This window comes from Talpa occidentalis, unplaced genomic scaffold (assembly GCF_014898055.3).
Source record: "Talpa occidentalis isolate TD23 unplaced genomic scaffold, MPIMG_talOcc4v2.1 talOcc4.3, whole genome shotgun sequence".
NCBI lineage: Eukaryota > Metazoa > Chordata > Mammalia > Eulipotyphla > Talpidae > Talpa > Talpa occidentalis.
The window spans coordinates 97,236,454-97,254,309 of NW_023603184.1; the positions used below are offsets into that span (position 1 = coordinate 97,236,454).

General features: G+C 32.9%; 1 protein-coding gene across 2 annotated transcripts in view; it reads left to right on the forward strand.

Moving 5' to 3' along the window:
* LOC119255883 (sodium channel protein type 2 subunit alpha) overlaps positions 1–17,856 on the forward strand; it is a 73,087-nt gene that overhangs the window by 26,044 nt on the left and 29,187 nt on the right. For both annotated transcript variants that reach the window (XM_037523445.2, XM_054699809.1), the window contains 5 exons: positions 1,862–1,994; positions 6,590–6,828; positions 8,164–8,337; positions 9,855–10,211; positions 14,409–14,888. In XM_037523445.2, the coding sequence (XP_037379342.1) occupies positions 1,862–1,994; positions 6,590–6,828; positions 8,164–8,337; positions 9,855–10,211; positions 14,409–14,888 (1,383 nt within the window). The remainder of the gene's footprint in view (positions 1–1,861; positions 1,995–6,589; positions 6,829–8,163; positions 8,338–9,854; positions 10,212–14,408; positions 14,889–17,856) is intronic.

A 17,856-nucleotide genomic window follows, 5' to 3' on the forward strand; every position in this document is an offset into this window, starting at 1 on the left:
GAAGCAAAGCCTTTTTAAAAAAAAAAAAAAAGATTTATTTTATTTATGTATCCAAGAACTGGGTTATAGGCCAGAGGTGGGGGGGGAAGTGGGGGGGAGGTGGGGGGCTGTGAGAGGATTCACAGAGACAGAGTGGGGAGCAGAACTGGAGGATCGACTGAAATACACTGTGGAGGGGAGCAGCAGGCAAGACAAGAGAGGTCTGTTGCGCCATGTGGGTTAGCTCCCTGACTGGGGATTGAACTCATGCTTCAGTGGCTGACGATGGTTTCATTATGCTGAGACTTAACCCCTTTTGCCACCAGGGAGGCCCCTGAAGCAAAGCCTTTTTGTATTTCCTGCTCCCTCATCTCCATTCTTCAGTTTTACAGTCGGGTACTGTGAGACATGTCGGATGATGTGCTATGGTGTAGCATGAGCTGAATGAAGTTGCAGACAAATGAAGAAATGTTGAGAGACTGAAGAGGGGAAGTGAGAACAGAAAATAAACAGTGGGCAAATGACCCCAACAAAGCTCATGCTATTCTGTACTTTACACATAAATTCAGTTGAAGCTATTTGACTTAAAAATTTCCTCAGTAATATCATTAGAGGTTTTGGAATGTATCATTGATAATTAAATAGATCTAAGATGGCACATATAGTTCTCTATAGAGCAAAAGGGACTAGATGACCTATAAGTATCCTTATTTTTTAAAAAAATCTTTTCCTCTCTGACCAGAAAAAATATTTTAAATTCTAAAAGATACCCTTTTGATGTAACGAGATTCAGTTTCAAAGAGCACTAATTTCTTTTCACAATTGTACTTCCCTTATACTCTAAAATTATTTTTAATTAATTAAAAATTAATTGTAGAGGGACCTCTGTGGATATTTATCAACAATAATGGTAATCATGTCAATTAAGTGGAAACTTTGCTTTTAAATATGTATGCATTAGAGGTATGCAAATTAGCAAAGATAATAATTTCTCATATCATAATAAGGTGAAACTAGATGAATAGGACTCATGTTGCTATTTTAGAAATAGGCAAAATCCTCAAAGAACTCAAAGTGACTTCTTATTATCAGCACTCAGATCTGCTTTTGAAATACTTGAGTTTTTTTCCTTTTTTTCCCTTGCAATAATCAACTTCATTGTTTGATTTCCTGATGTAAATTTCTACCCATGTGAAATCCCGGTGAATTTACTTTAGAATGGAAGAGTATCAAATCATTGTATTGTTAAAAATCAAATACTCCAAATTGGTGCATTGCCTTAAATTAGAATTTTAATGGCAAAGATGAGTTGGTTTTTGGATGAAGTTGTTAAATAAATGTAAGACAGTGTTATGGCTCAGTTCTATGATTATTGTTATTATTGTTGGAAAATGTTATCTGTGTATAATGAACAAAAGCATTTTGCAAGTGGAATTCCAGTTTAGGAAACCTATTATTGGTGCATGAAAAAATTTTTTTCATACATTAAACCATGTAAATATATGTCTATAAAGATCTAATAAGTCAACTGAGAGTAACTTAAAGAGCAATATATTTTTGTCTGAAATCCTAAGAAGAATTAATTGAAATGCCAAAAGGTTATCTATTCAATAGTATGCATAGTTCCTCCATTCTCAAGTTCTAAGATGGAGGAATTAGAAAGTCCATCTTAATTGTAAACCCAGACATCTCCGAAAGCTGAGAATCCAATAAGCTTTCAAACACTTCCCAAGAATGATGATTCCAAAAGTGTCTTATTAATGAGCTGCTTTCATCTGAAATAGCATAATGAACAGTTAGTTAAGTAGCATCTATTATAGGAGTGTTTTAGGTTTTGCTCTACTCAAGAATAAGGGTTGTTTTATCTGAAATTTTACTTTAGGGCACAACCACTGAAACAGAATTAAGAAAGAGAAGATCCAGTTCTTACCATGTTTCCATGGATTTATTGGAAGACCCTACAGCAAGGCAAAGAGCAATGAGTGTTGCCAGTATTTTGACCAACACAATGGAAGGTATGTCAAAAGTCCTACAGCAGAGTACTTGGTAGTACTTTGGTAATAATGGGGGAAAAAACAAAACAAAAACAAAACTTCCATGAGCTTGAAAGTTTTTTCTGATGATATTGTATCATTGTATCTATTACTAACAGTAAAATTCATGCACAACACATGGTTTTTACTTTTAGCCTCCATGAAGCTACTGCAAGTACAAAGTATACTTATAAAACTATTTTTGTAGATCAGATTCCAAACTACTGAAAAATTTTATGTGCATGGCATGGAAAGGTATGTAATGCTAAATGCTTATTACTATAATGTGGTTAACTATTTGAATTGTATTAACTGGCATTAACTTCTTAAGGTATAACATCCTTTTAATTAACCAGAAATAGAAGTGAAAAATGTGAATTAGGGTTTGACATTAACTGCTTTGAAACAAAGTTTTCAAATTTTAAAGTTTTATTCTTGCGTCTCTCTGACCAGAGTACTAAAATATATCAGTTTTCTCTTTAGTTGCAGATTATAACTGGGTCATTAACATATCATTTGGAAGTCTGCATTTTATAATGCCAAACTAAAGACTTTGGGACTGGCTTGATCTGTGAAAAATTCTTGCCTTTTCTACGTGTTAAGTTTATGACTCTAAACTTCAGTTTCCTCATTGACAAAATGCAGATAATGATGTGTATGCATAAGGTTGTTATAACAATTAAATGAGTCATCATATATAAAGCACTCAGGTACCAAGCATATAGAGGGCAATCAATAATCATCATTAGTTGTTTTATAATTGTTATTTTTGTTAGTTCATATGTTTGTGGCTTTCCGTTGTGTAAAGTGAATTCAGACATCAATATCAACTTCAACTACTTGGAAAATACTTTTATATAAAATATATGCTGTGCTTCCTTGCCTTCCTTTACTCTTCCCCCTCTCTCTAATAACCAGCCCCACCTTCCATCCCCTTCCAGGTGTGTGTGTGTGTGTGTGTGTGTGTGTGTGTGTGTGTGTGTGCGCGCGCGCATGCGTGTTTGTATATGTGTCAAAGGAAAACAGAAAGATGGAAATTGAGAGAGAGAACATACACACAAGCCTTTCTTATTGTTAGCTATAGTTTCTCTTGATATGGGACAGATTCTTGGAAGAAGTTTTTTCCAGTCTGAATGCAAAGATCCCATGATATTAATACCAGACCCAAAAACTTGAAAGTCACAGTCAGAAAAAAACTCACAGGGGAGATTACCATACATATCACAGCCATGTCAGGATTACAAGACCCAATTTTTGTAATATCCTAATACAGTATCAGAAATCTTTTCACTGATTTCTATGGAATATTAAACTCAGTACGTTCTTCCCCAACCTCGCCTGCGTTAGCTTGCACTCCCTTCCCCCCCCCAGCTGCCAGTAGCTTGCTCCTCCCTGTCCCTCCAGGTAAATCTTTTGAAGATTCTCTGGTCTTCTGCTCCTTGCCATAGCAAAACCACTGAGAGGAAGCTGCCAGTGGTTCTGCTACCGATGTCAGCAGCATGTCTGCTCCTTAAAGCAAGAAGTAGAGAAGGAGACAGGGTAAGTCTAAATCAACAGTCCTCCTTTGCACTTCTGATAGCATTACATTTGAGCTGACGTAAGAAATACTTAAAAACATTCACCCAGCACAAGATTGGACTTATCCACTAATTATAATACCTAATTCAACATGAATGTACACACATAGCTCTTCGTGGAGGTTTGGGTCATAGAGTTGCTTAGGATAAAAGTGTCTAGAGCTGTCTTTAATAAAATCCATCTTTCATTTCTGATAATGGTGGAATGGAGTTTCTGCAGAGCTTTGCCTTTGAATTTTTCTGAGGGACAAAGGCTATGTTTTCTTTTTTTTTCATTAATTATATAGATTGAAAAATTTACTTTTCTTTACTCAGTTCTGTATAAACTCTTGGAATGTGGCACTGGTCAAGATTGGTTGTTAACAACACACAACATCCACATCCACGCTAAAGCTGTCTTTAATAAAATCCATCTTTCATTCCTGATAATGGAGTTTCTTAGGTTGATATAGTCTGTTTTGGGGGGATCTTTCCTTCTGAGTCTAATCATGATTTGGTTCACCTTCCCTTTTTTGAGGATTTTTGATCCGACCAGTAATTTTCATTTTCCTTCTTTTGAAATACAGTCAAGTCTCTATTGTCCAGCATAATGAATAACCTCCTACTTAATGATTAATGAAATGGGAGGTGACGAGGTGTCAAAAAGAATTCTTTGAATTTTTAATTGCAGAAACTTTACAGAAATGTTTCCTGGTCATGTGCTTGGGAAACATAAAGGAAGGGTGATTAGAAGTAACTGAGGAATTGAACAGAGTTGGCAAGAGAACTAAACTGGACTATAAATGATTGTCAGTGTGAATATCCACATAGGAAATGGAGAAATGACTGTGGTTTTCTTCTGACTGCTTTATTTTATTTCAAAGTGTGAGATTCTCTCTCTCTTTTTCTCTCTCTCTTCCTGGCATGAATAATTCAGTGATTTTATTCTACAACTTAAGAACCGTTGTTCCACTTTTTCCTGGTGTCAAGATGAGCAACATTGGCTGAACTTCCCTTTTAAATTTTCTCTGATTTTTTTCCTCCACAATTCCTGTTTGCTTCTCTTTATCTACTAAATGATATGTACCATTTAAAAAAATACTTATTTGAATTATATGCAGGCAAATGAAGTTTTTGTCATTTAACTTTTCTTATTCACTGTAAGTTATATTTTATCTTCAGTGTAAACATGAGGTTCTTTGAGTCTTCAAAGTGTTCACAAAATAGCTAGGGCATAGTAATTATATTTATATTTTCTTCTAATTTACAATTCAAATATTATGTTTTGTTTAGAAACTTGCATATTAGGAGAAATTGATATGTCTGCTTGAAAAATGTCAATTTCTGAAGAGATACCTAAGGAATCTACTTCTAATGGAATTCTGTAAAAAAAATAAGCAGGAAACTCATTTACTTAAGGGAAGTAGTAAACTTTATAGCATTAGCTAGAGGGGAATGTTTATCAACAGGTCAGGAAATCATTACCTATTGTTGTGTTTGTTCATTAAAAATGTTGGTTCCTCCCTTACACAGTTTAGTTCACAGTAAACTGTACTAAGCATAAAGAGATTTTTTTTAACACAAAAATATGTATGTTTGTAATTTTATATATATTTTACATTGTTCTTATACAATGTATGCTTTCTCCACTCAGGTATAGTCCCATTGGAATTCCCAACACAAATTCACCCATGTTCCATCACCATAGTCCCTTGTATTCTTCCCACCATTGTTTTGATCTTTTACCCTCCTCTTCCCCAGCAGAATGTCTCTGGTTTATAAATTAAAACAGTACAGTACTATATGGTGGATAACATTTAAAGGATGAATTACTTTTTTCATCTTAATAAGCATAAAGAGATTTTTCTTGTTGTCACCAAAGTGACTGACCAGAGTCCATTAGGCCATGAATGAAAAAAGAATCTTTCTGCCTATTTTTAATGTGGTAGTTTCTATTTGACAGAGCAGGGAATAAGAGTGAACAGCAATGATACTAGCATTGAAAACTAGCATTTGATACTAGCATTTCTATACTAGCATAGAAAACAAATACTGCATCCTTTTCCCACTCAAAAGTCAATTAAGAAATAATCTTCCCAAAAGAAAATGACAGATAATTTTTTGCTTCCCTATTTCCCATAATACTTTGTCAATATTTATCAAGTTTCAGTATTTTCCATATCCCCTTTTTAATCTATACATTTTCTTTGCTTTCCTGTTACTTAGTTGAAATGATTCTTGATATCATTGTACTTTTTTCTAAAATAAATGTACTTTAATATGAAATTTCACATCATAGGTTTGGTGTACATATAAATATATAGTTATGCATTTTTAAACATTAACATAAATGTATAACATGAAAATTTATAAGTTCTACATACTTTCTATCATATTTCACCGGTAGTATATAAATTCCATTTTGTTTCTTTGGGTGCACATTTCCTCTTCTTTTATGCCCTCTAGTTAAATTAAGAAATGTAGAGAAAAGAAATCTTGTTAAGTTTTATATATAAGTCTCTATCCAATGAGGTTTCACTAGAGAATGTTTGATTGACTGATAACACTGACAAGACCCTCTTACTAAAATTGAAAACAAAATCTAGCCCAGAAGCTGAGTTTCAGCATGACTGATAGGCTTTTAGGATATCTCATGAGAAAAGATCTTTGATAATATGTAAGCATCTATCTCAATCTTTAGCTTGGGTGAGCTTTAAGTATACTTAATGCAAGTCCTGTCCACCACTTTCTTATAGTCTTGTAGATAATTATCAGACAGCTTAATATTGCCACCACATCTTAGGAACTATTTAGCCAAGATGAATTTAGAAAGTTTACTAGCCTTTCTTTTATGCTTTCTATGACAGGTCACCACTATAATTTTTTTTTTCCTGCTCCACATGAAATTAAGCCATAATTCCTTTTAACAGATTTAGATTTTTAAATGACTTTTAATTTAAATCAAGGGCTACTTAATAAAAGTTAAGCAGTTTTCATGATATTTTAACTTTTTTCTTCCAGAACTTGAAGAATCCAGACAGAAATGCCCACCCTGCTGGTATAAATTTGCTAATATGTGTTTGATTTGGGACTGCTGTAAGCCATGGTTAAAGGTGAAACATATTGTCAACCTGGTCGTGATGGACCCATTTGTTGACCTGGCAATTACTATCTGTATTGTCTTAAATACACTCTTCATGGCCATGGAGCACTACCCCATGACGGAGCAGTTCAGCAGTGTGTTGTCTGTTGGGAACTTGGTAAGGCTAATGGAGGGTTTCTCTTCCCATTGAAAGAGTTCATGATTGTTTTAATGAATTATACATGTAGCTCTCAAATTAAATATGATTTACCTGGCCATGTGTATACCTTGACATCCATCCCTTTTCCTAGTAACAAAAATACGTTGCTATATAGTGAAGCAGTGCAAAAGAGTCAAAGATTTTATGTCAGTTCGATTTAGAATTATATTTAAATTGCTCATTCTGTAGAAAGATGATTATAAATCAAGAAAGACACTGGAAAAAAAAGACATTGGTCTTGATAACAAACTTCTGACATATTTCTTAGGCATTTAGAATCAATTTTTACCTCAAGTAACTAACGTCCATTTAGATGATTGAGAATGAAAGCACATCAAATGAAAATTTATGGAGTGTAGAGGCAAATGTATGATGTAAATGCCTGTAGTAGAGGAAAAAATATCTCAAAAACTTAATTAGCTTTACCCTTTAAGAAACTAGAAAATAAAGAAGAAACTAAACCCAATGCTAACAGAAGAAAAGAAAAGAATAAAGAATAGAAGGGAGATGAATGAAATAGAAAATAAGAAAATGTTAGAGAAAATTAACAAACATGAAAGTTGGTTCTTTGAAAAAATCAACAGAAATGACCTCTAGACCATACAGAATTAAAATGAAATATAAGAAATATTATAAGCAATTGTATGCCAAAAAAATGTATATAACCTAGATGAAACCGTGGTCTATGGTAAAGGACTGTGCATGCATGCTTTGATGATGGGGTAGAGTGATAACACATCTATGGAGGTATGAACCTGTTCCCCTAAGTCATATACAGTGTTGTAAACCAATATTATCTCAATAATGAAAAGCAAAATTCCTAGAAAGTAACAAACTACTGAAACTATCTCAAGAAGAAATTGAAAATCTGTAAAAAAAAAAAAACCTACATAAATTGAATTAGTAATAATCAAGCATTCTTTACTGAATTCTACAAACTATTTAGAGAATTGATACCAATCTTTCACCCACTGTTCCAAAAATTAGAAGAGAAGGAAATAATTCCCAACGCATTCTATGAGACCCAAATTGCTCTGATATCAAAACCAAGCAAAAAAAAAAGTATCTTGATTTTATTATCTTAATCCTATACTCTTTATCACTTGGTAAACCTTAAAAATAGTAAACAAATACTGATTTGAATACAGATCACCTGTGGGTACCAATTTGCTGGACCTAAACCAATGTTATTTATTCAAATTTTAAGTTGTGATTTGCTATAAGTAAATTAAATTGCTCAACAATTATTTGCTTTTAATATAGTCACTCATGTAATAAACATTTCTCATTTAGGTCTTCACTGGGATCTTTACGGCAGAAATGTTTCTCAAAATAATTGCTATGGATCCATATTATTATTTTCAAGAAGGATGGAATATTTTTGATGGTTTCATCGTGAGCCTTAGTTTAATGGAACTTGGTTTGGCAAATGTGGAAGGATTGTCAGTTCTCCGATCATTTCGACTGGTAAATTAACTGGAAGCATCCAATATATTTTTAATTAGACATCATTCTTATATAGTGATAATTTTAAGATTTCTCGTAGTTATAATATTATTTGAATACATTTCTAAAACTAACTAGATTGCCTCACAAGAGGACAGTAGTTTCTTCTTTATCACAGCATCATCACATAAAATATATTCAAATGAAAAGCCAGTATTTCTCTTCCTAGTAATTTAATGGCAGGGCTAATGGAAAGGGATAAAAAGGAGGTAATAGATAAACCTAAATCACAAGCAATAAAATATTCATCTATCAATGATCTGGGATTTGATTACCCATGCATTAGGAGTTACTGAAACTTAGGATGGACTCATCTTTTGATGAGAACCTCAGAAATTATTGTGTTGTTCATCGTATGGTTTGCCTCATGACTCCAAAACTTGGAACAAGATACAGTGGACAAGAAAGGAAAACAGAGTTCCCCGCATATCTGCTCGCTCAACAACATCAGAAATACACCAAATCTACTGTCTGAAAGAATTGCTATACTATGTTTTGCTAATTTTAAAGAAAGTATTCTATAGTTCATAAATTTATGAATCTTATAAAATTAAGAAGCAAATATTGCTTGACATATTTATTAAAGTTTGATACATTTTATTGTACCATCACCTCAAGTTAATTCTAACTTTTGTCATTTATTTTCAATGAAAGGTATATATAGTTACTAAGGAGAGGTTTCTATTGGTAACTTATTTTATTTTATTTTTTTAAAGATTTATTTATTTATGCATACAAGAACTGGGGTACAGCCAGAGGTGTGGGGGGAGGAGGGGGTGAGAGGATTCACCAGAGACAGAGTAGGGAAACAGAACAGGCAGACTGACTGAAATACACTGCTGAGGGGAGCGGCAGGTGAGACAGGAGAGGTCTGCTGTGCTATGTGGGCAGCTCCCTGGCCTGGGATCAAACTTGTGCTGAAGTGGCTGTGGACAGCCTCATCAGTTGTGTCTTAACCCCTGCACCACCAGGGAGGCCCTTGGTAGCTTATTTTAATGGTGATTGGATTCAAGACTTTATGAGGAAGTCTGTTCAGAATTTAAGTGTAAATTCTGTTTGTACACTTCAACATGACATTTCAGGCACACTGAAAAATATATCCATTTTGGACTTTTAAATAATGAGACCCTTAATTCTCTGAAATACTATCTGCTACTTAATCTTAGATATCTCAGTTCCATACAGAAAAGCAAAAAATATATTTCACGTTTATGGTAGGATTATTGAAATTTTTGAACTATTTTATTAATATTCCAGTTAAAGACTGTATAATACAGTTATTTTGCATACAATATAGAGGATTTCAAAATAAAAAGTACCCCATGGTATCAAATAACTGATACATTTGCTAGATAATAGTTTAACACACAAATAATATATCACCCTACATTTAGACAATGTTGTAGATTTCCCTGTAAATAAATTAATAAATTTTTCAGAAGATAGAGCAGTAACAGCCTTCTTACTTTTATTTCTAGCTCCGAGTTTTCAAGTTGGCAAAATCTTGGCCAACTCTGAATATGCTGATAAAGATCATTGGCAATTCTGTGGGGGCTCTGGGTAACCTCACCTTGGTGTTGGCCATCATCGTATTCATTTTTGCCGTAGTCGGCATGCAGCTGTTTGGTAAGAGCTACAAAGAATGTGTCTGCAAGATCTCCAATGATTGTGAACTCCCCCGCTGGCATATGCATGACTTCTTCCACTCCTTCCTGATCGTGTTCCGTGTGCTGTGTGGAGAGTGGATAGAGACCATGTGGGACTGCATGGAGGTCGCTGGCCAAACCATGTGCCTTACTGTCTTCATGATGGTCATGGTGATTGGAAACCTAGTGGTAAGTAGTAAAAATATGTTCCTCCTTCTCAGTAAAAAATTATGTAACTATAATAAAATATATTCAACTGAGGTATGATTTATGCATTTGGTTTTGTTCATAACAATTCTCAATTATTCATAATTGCTGGAGCCACATAAAGTCCAGACTATTGAAATATTAGACTCTTTAAACATTTTAATTAATTTTTGCATTTTTTTCTGCTTTATTGAGATGTAATTAACATATGATATAAGCTCTAAGAGTACCTTTTGAATGAATGTTGTTTTTCATCACTAATTATCTCTTACTCTTCTATTGGGAGGTCCTTTCTGGCTTTCATTTCTCAGTTCCTGTAGTGAAGCATGAAAGTGTTACTAAGAATGCTCATTCATTTAAATATAAGCACTAACAGTTGATAACATTTGACAGTATTTCAAATTTGGATTTTCTACAAAGTGACTTTAAAAAATTAGTGACCATCTCAACTCATTAAAGGCACATTCACTCAATAATACTTATGATCATTTCTTTTTTTAATTGAAGTAACATTGCACTGTAACATTATTATACAATGATTTTCAGGTGTACATCATCATAAATCAGCATCTTATATACCATATTAATTGAGGTATGAGTTAACTTGGTATGAAGAAAGGTAGAACATCTCAAAGTAAGGAACATTGTACCAGTGTTTAAGCAAGAGAGAAAATAGACTTGTGAGAGGAATTACACTCATTTACTTTAAATAAAAAATAATGCTAGTGAGTCACTTCATTTTGTCCCAATCCAGTGACTAGAATGAGGACAATAATAACCAATATTTTAAAGTATTTAATTTATAGACATAATTTCTTTTCACATGAAATAACTTCCAATGCCCCAAAGAAAGAAATGAGGGAGGGGAGGAAGGCAAAATATTACTATTTAATCCTATTTCTTCCCATATTTCAGACTCAGCAGTATTAGTTTAGATAATTCTGTCCTATTAAAGCACTAAGAAACATAAATAGTGTACAGTCCAGAAATATGAATGGTGGTTTATAACAAACATTTATCATCTATAGTCTCTGTGGGTCAAATATTTGGGAACAGCTAAGCTGGTGGGTCCTGGCAAAGAGTCTGTCAGAAGGCCGCTGTGATGATGTTGGCAGGGGCCCCAGTTATCTTGCTGGGACTGGAAGATGAACTCTCAGGAAGGCTCACTCTCGTGGCTATAGCTGGAGGCACCAGATCTTGGTTGGCTGTTGGCACAAACCTCAGTTCCTCACACAGAACTCACCATGTTGTGTTGTTTGTGAATGACTTTATGACTTTAGCTGGCTTCTCCCTGAGCAGGGAGATGAAAAAACAGAAAGAGAAAGAGCTCCTTTTTTTTGTTGTTCTAATCTTGAAGTCACATGCATTCAGTTGTACCATATTTAATTCTTTAGGAGCTAGTCATGTATAAGAAGGAAGAATAGGTCATAGCTTTCAAAGTGAGTAGTATCAAATAGTTTGGAGATGCATTTTAAAACCACCACCGTAACCTAATACAGCTTCCTTTCAGAAAAGTACAAAATTGCAAAGAACAAAAAGAGACTGTCATAGCATTATGTAGAATAGAATCAAATAAGAGTTCATAGGTTTATGTTATAAAATTGATTTTATATATAAAACACATTAGAAGAGAGAAGAAAAGGCAGAGAACAGAATCCTTTCATGACAACAATGAATGAGCATGCCAGACAGCCACAGGGATTTCATTGTAGGAGTAGTAAAAGTCAATTTGGGACCAAACTATGTAAGTTTAATTTATGAAAAGACTGAATATATATATAGCAAAACTGGGTTTTTTTTCTGTAGGCAGTTCAGAACTACAGATGTCTTTTTATCAGGAACATGACAATGAGCAATAGTGTTTTAGTAAAATTTAAGTAGCAGCAAAATGCAGAGTGCAGAGTTAAAAAGGAAAACACTCAACATATCATACATCATCTGTTAGTTTACTGAAATAAAGCATCATTCTAACAGGACTCAAATTGAAAAAAAATTCAGGAAGTATCTATACTGATGGATGACATTTAATATTAACTTGGATTGCTCTATCTGCACAAAAATATCTAGTATGTAAAATAATCATTTCTATCTACTGGCATAATCTTAAAATATAATTTTAAGAAAAAAATTAAACTTTCTTTTTTGACTATCATTTAAAAAAAAAAAAACTTCCTTTGAGATATCCTGGAGTAGCTAAGGTAATAATATCATCTGTTACATTTACCACTCTGAAGGAAATATATTCATATCACGTTAGTGTAAATTAGCTGGAGTGAATTTGATGTGCTGCTTCCTGCAATTCTTCCTTCTCATACTTTTCAAGAGAGAAAAGCCCCCCCCCAAAGATAAGCTAGCATAACCTCCTTTCTACAAACATGAACTTCCTTATGGTGCTCCACCACAGGCAGTGTGAGTAATCACTGGTCCACAGGCAGGATAGAGATGAAACCACAGACTCATCTTCCCTGGGTCAAGATTTTTTAAGAGCCATTCTTGGTTTCCTGACAATATGGCCAGAGATCCTTTTATAGATTCAAGGTAGGTGCTTCAGAAAAAGAACGTAACTTTTTGATGATTACTACTTCTAGAAGTAATAGGTCTTATCTTTAATTGAACATGAGACGTTAGCACATAGGAGAAGTAGTTTGGTAGTCTCACAAATAGGAATCAGGATGAAGTTTGGATATATACATTATATTTTAATCTTGGACTCAAAATGGAAATTATAACTTTTTTATTCCAAGAGTAATTAGCATGTGAAAGAGTCACTTTCACTCAATGAGTTAGCAGTCTGTCCACAAACATCTGTGAATCAAAATTTGGGGTTTCAATCCCTGAATGAGTTTATTGAATTGTATTCTCTTAATTCAGTTTTTGAATTCAAGTTTTATTAATGGAAAATTCAATTTATTATGGGTAAAAATAAAAATTTAGCATTTAGTTTGTCCTTTCATTTACTTTCCATTCAGATAATAAGTTAAAAGGTAAATCACAATAAAAAAATCACTTTCAGTAAATTCCAGAAGTAATGGAGGAGATTTTAGTACTAATACCATGTAACTCTTGAGAGATGTGTCTGATAGGCTCACATAATTATGCAGTCTTTATTGAACTTTACCTGTTTTTACCATCTTACCACCATTGGTTAGGCTAATTTGTAACTGGTTAGAGAAGGACCCCTGAGCCTAATTAGGTTATTGGAAAGACAGGAATGTCACAGGAATACAGTGTCCTTGTCCTTTTCATTGAAATGATACTTAAAATCTTTACGAGGATTTTACTTTTGTACTATTTACTTTTTATCTTTGGCCTGCTATATCCCTTATCCTTCTTCTGTTCTATATGTTGAATAAGGAACTCATTGACATTGTCCATCAAATCCTAAAAAAATTCTGTGACTTAGTCTTGTACATAGGGCAGTGCTGAATTCCCTAGTAAATTGCCTCTTTTTTTGAATGTACATAATGGGCTTATAGTCACTCATCTTTTCATTCACACTTGTCAGAGGCCCAAGTTATTGACTAATTAATGGTCTCACTGACAGTACTACTTGACTCCACAATCTTTAGCTCAATCTTTAGCACCATTATTACACACAATAACCACTTCTTTATATTTCCAAACATTGTATAAATCTAGTGACATAATTTTATAAACCCAACACTGGGACTTTGATCTAAGAATACATTTTTTTTTCTAGTTTGGTAGTTTATCTTGGTGCAAAAGTTGATACAGGTACATAAAAATCAAATCCTATTTAAATACATTAGAATCCTTTTTGATTTAGAGAAATAAGGTTGTAATAAATTATCAGTGTCCCAGAAAATAGGAAACATGGACAAACGATATAACATCCCAAATAGAACTTTTCTTTTTCACTCTATGGTTATATAGATAACTTAGATATAGTTCTTTACATAACTAAGTTTTATCTTTTAAAAGTGATTTTAATAGAGAGGTTTCATGGTGCAGTTCTTTCAGTAATTTTGTGATGATTTTAAAGAAAATCATTTCATATTGTCAAGAATTTTATTTTATTCACTCCTCTGTGTAGTTTACCATGACCTAAAATATCTATTAGGAAAAAATGAGGAGTAAGAAAAATTTTAGAAAATTTATAGTCAAGCACAATTGAAACAACAGAATGTTTTAATGATTTGTTTTTGCATTGTATTTTAGGTTCTGAACCTCTTCTTGGCCTTGCTCTTGAGTTCATTCAGTTCTGACAATCTTGCTGCCACTGATGATGATAATGAAATGAACAATCTCCAGATTGCTGTGGGAAGGATGCAGAAAGGAATTGATTATGTTAAAAGAAAATTACGTGAATTTATTCAGAAAGCCTTTGTTAGAAAGCAGAAAGCTTTAGATGAAATTAAACCTCTTGAAGATCTAAATAACAAAAAAGACAGCTGTATTTCCAACCACACCACCATTGAAATAGGCAAGGACCTCAATTATCTCAAAGATGGAAATGGGACCACCAGTGGCATCGGCAGCAGTGTGGAAAAATATGTTGTGGATGAAAGTGATTACATGTCATTTATAAACAATCCCAGCCTCACTGTGACTGTACCAATTGCTGTTGGAGAATCTGACTTTGAAAATTTAAATACTGAAGAATTTAGCAGCGAGTCAGATATGGAAGAAAGCAAAGAGGTAGGAATTTTTAAATAAGAAGGTATTTGGTTTATTCATTTTTGTTGCTTTAAAACTATCAGACTATTTTTAAATTGTTTCCTTTATGTGGAAAATAGGAAATATCCTTGGAGATACATTTTCTGTGGTAATATTGATGATAGATGAATTGATGAAACATTAGAATATAGGTAAATGATATGCTGATTCGATTTTTCAAATATTCTTTTTTGAATTTTAATACTATCAAGATGGTGATTAATCCTTCTAAATGTTCAAAAATAATTTTAGATTTGTCAGAATGCCTCAGCTTCTGCAGAAATACCTGGTGACAGAGTTGTCCCAATTCTCATTTTGCTGCATTCTTGGCTGTTACGAAATACCTTATAAAATGTGATCTTATTTAGTTTACACAATCATTTATTCAGACAAAGTCTGATTGGGATTCTAGCTTGATATTTATATATAGTTTTGCATTTCCTGAAGTAAAAATTTTTTTAAGGAAGAGAAAGTAATGATGAAGAATTATTTTAAAAAGTTTTAATACATTATAGAATGTAAAATTCTAAATTTACCAACTACAGTAAATGCTTTTGTAGTTTAAAGTATTCTTTGATTTACCAGAAGACTATGAGTATAAATGAATACATTTTTGGTTTATATATAGGGATAAGTGCAAAGTTGGGGATCTAAGAATTCAATCTTTTAGAGTTTATTTCACTATAAATATAAAGACAGGATTCCTAGAAATTAAACCTGGCATAAACAAATAAAAATAACAACCAAAATAAAGATTCATCCTTTCTGTCATTTAAATCAATGGACAAGGAAGATTAAGGCCTGTATCATTGTCTTATTCTAAGGAAAATGAATTACTTGGGAGTGTTTGAGGCACTAAAGTAGTTCAGCTAAGTCACAGTCATTTGGGATCAGGTATTTCAGTCAATATTTCTAACTTATTCCATAATATTACTGAAGAATATGCTATTTTTAATTTTTTCTTATTTATGATAGGTAGTATTGCAAATTCAGTGATTACGTAGAAGTAGATATTAAACATGAAATTCACAAAAGTTTAAATCTAGCTATTAGAATTAATGTGTAAGCAACAAGACCAGAGTTACTAGTTTCACAAAATTAGTGATGAGATTCAATGGAAAAATTGTAAGACTTTATAACCTGGGGTAAAGAATTGCTGCAATTAGTGGAACTCAAATGTATACTAATATGATCATTATTTTAAAATTGAACAATATCTTAAGAATCTGGTTAATGAAATTTTAGATGAGCATAGTTGGGCAGGTCTAGTTTCTAGTATTGTTTAGTCCTAAAACCTGAAGTGGATTTCTAAAAAACAGAATTGAATCATTACATTTTAATTAATATATATATTTAAAAACCTCATTATTTTGACATAATGCCTAATAGCAAACATTTCCCTTTAGGTGAGGGAAGTCTATTTTTATGTATGTTTAATTTTACAGTGTCTCATTAACTGAGTGAATAATGAAAAATCAATGTAGAACATTGAAGCCATGAGTCAGTTTAAACTTTTGGCTAAGTTTGAGTGTCCTTTGAGATGTGATTAATTTGACATTGAGTTCTATAATCTTGTTAATTTTCAAAAATTTTAAATCCTCAAATTTTAATGAGAAAAAGCCATGTATTTTGCCTCACATGAGACCATTGTGTTTGACATAAGAGGAGTGTCCAAGAAGATGGAGCTTATAGTAGGAAAATCCAAACACTTTTTCCTGTTTCTCTTGTTATCATTAAGCTTTTCATTTATTTTCTGTCTCAATACTCCAAAATAATATGCATGAAATCAGTGTTTTGAAACTGACCTGTTTCAAAGACAGAGAATCGACCTGTCAGTTGGAAGGGGACTGAATTATTTTATTGTTTTAATTATACAGTTCTTTCAATGCCTTACCACCATGGTGATTTCCTGGGTGTTATAATTTAATATTTGGTGATTTTTCAATGATACCTTTATATGGTCCTAAGTATAAAGTCACAAACTAATAAGGGATAAGGAGAGTAGTCTAAGAAGGATATATATATAATATATATACACATTTTAATCTTTTCGTAACTCTATGCTAGATAAAAGAGAATTGAAATAATAGTCCAAAAATTCCAAATACTTCCACCTGAAATATCTGTTTAGTATTCTGTCTTCTAGTTATTTTTTTTCTTAACTGGTGGGATAAATTTGTGCTATTAAATATTGCATGTAGAATAGTTATGAAGTAGTATGAGGCATATAGATATTCTTTTCTATATGATTTTAAAAATAATGTGGTATACTTTAAAAATTTTTCAAATGCCTAAATGAATTCCTTTTCATAGGACAGGCTAACTGAGGAGACCCAAAGACTTTCTAATTGTTTGAACTAAATTTTCTTCGATATTTTTCCAAATGTGTGTAATTCTTTCATAGCATTCTGTAGATCCTCTAGAGTATATCATTTTAAATTTAAGTGATAATCTTGTATACTTTAATTCTGCTATTTGACTATACTTAATGTAATACCTTTCATACTTTGTGATTTTGAATAATTGATTTTTCTTTTAGAATTTTAGTAACATTGAAGCCATACTTGAATGATTAGTTTTCAAAGAGAAAATTGACTAGTGCAACAAGGTGACTTTCACTACTTACCATTCTTACTTCTCACAGGGGTAAAATCAAGCTGGAGCCATCAAGAATGCAGCTCTGGTGTTTTTTAACCAGCCAGAGGCTCGTGCCACCACTTTTACCCAGGTTACCCAAGCAAGTTGTGCATATATAAATATGATCAGTTTCTAAATGAATTTTGACTGGCCTGCATGTTACTCAATTACATTCGTTGCCCATCCATTGGCAGTAAAGAAAACATGCACAGTTGCTCTTACGCTGAGTTATATAAAGCATGGTCAGACAAGTCTGGCAACCCTAACTTAAAAAAAATGATTTAGCTGCTAATTTTCTTGTGTAGATTTTAAT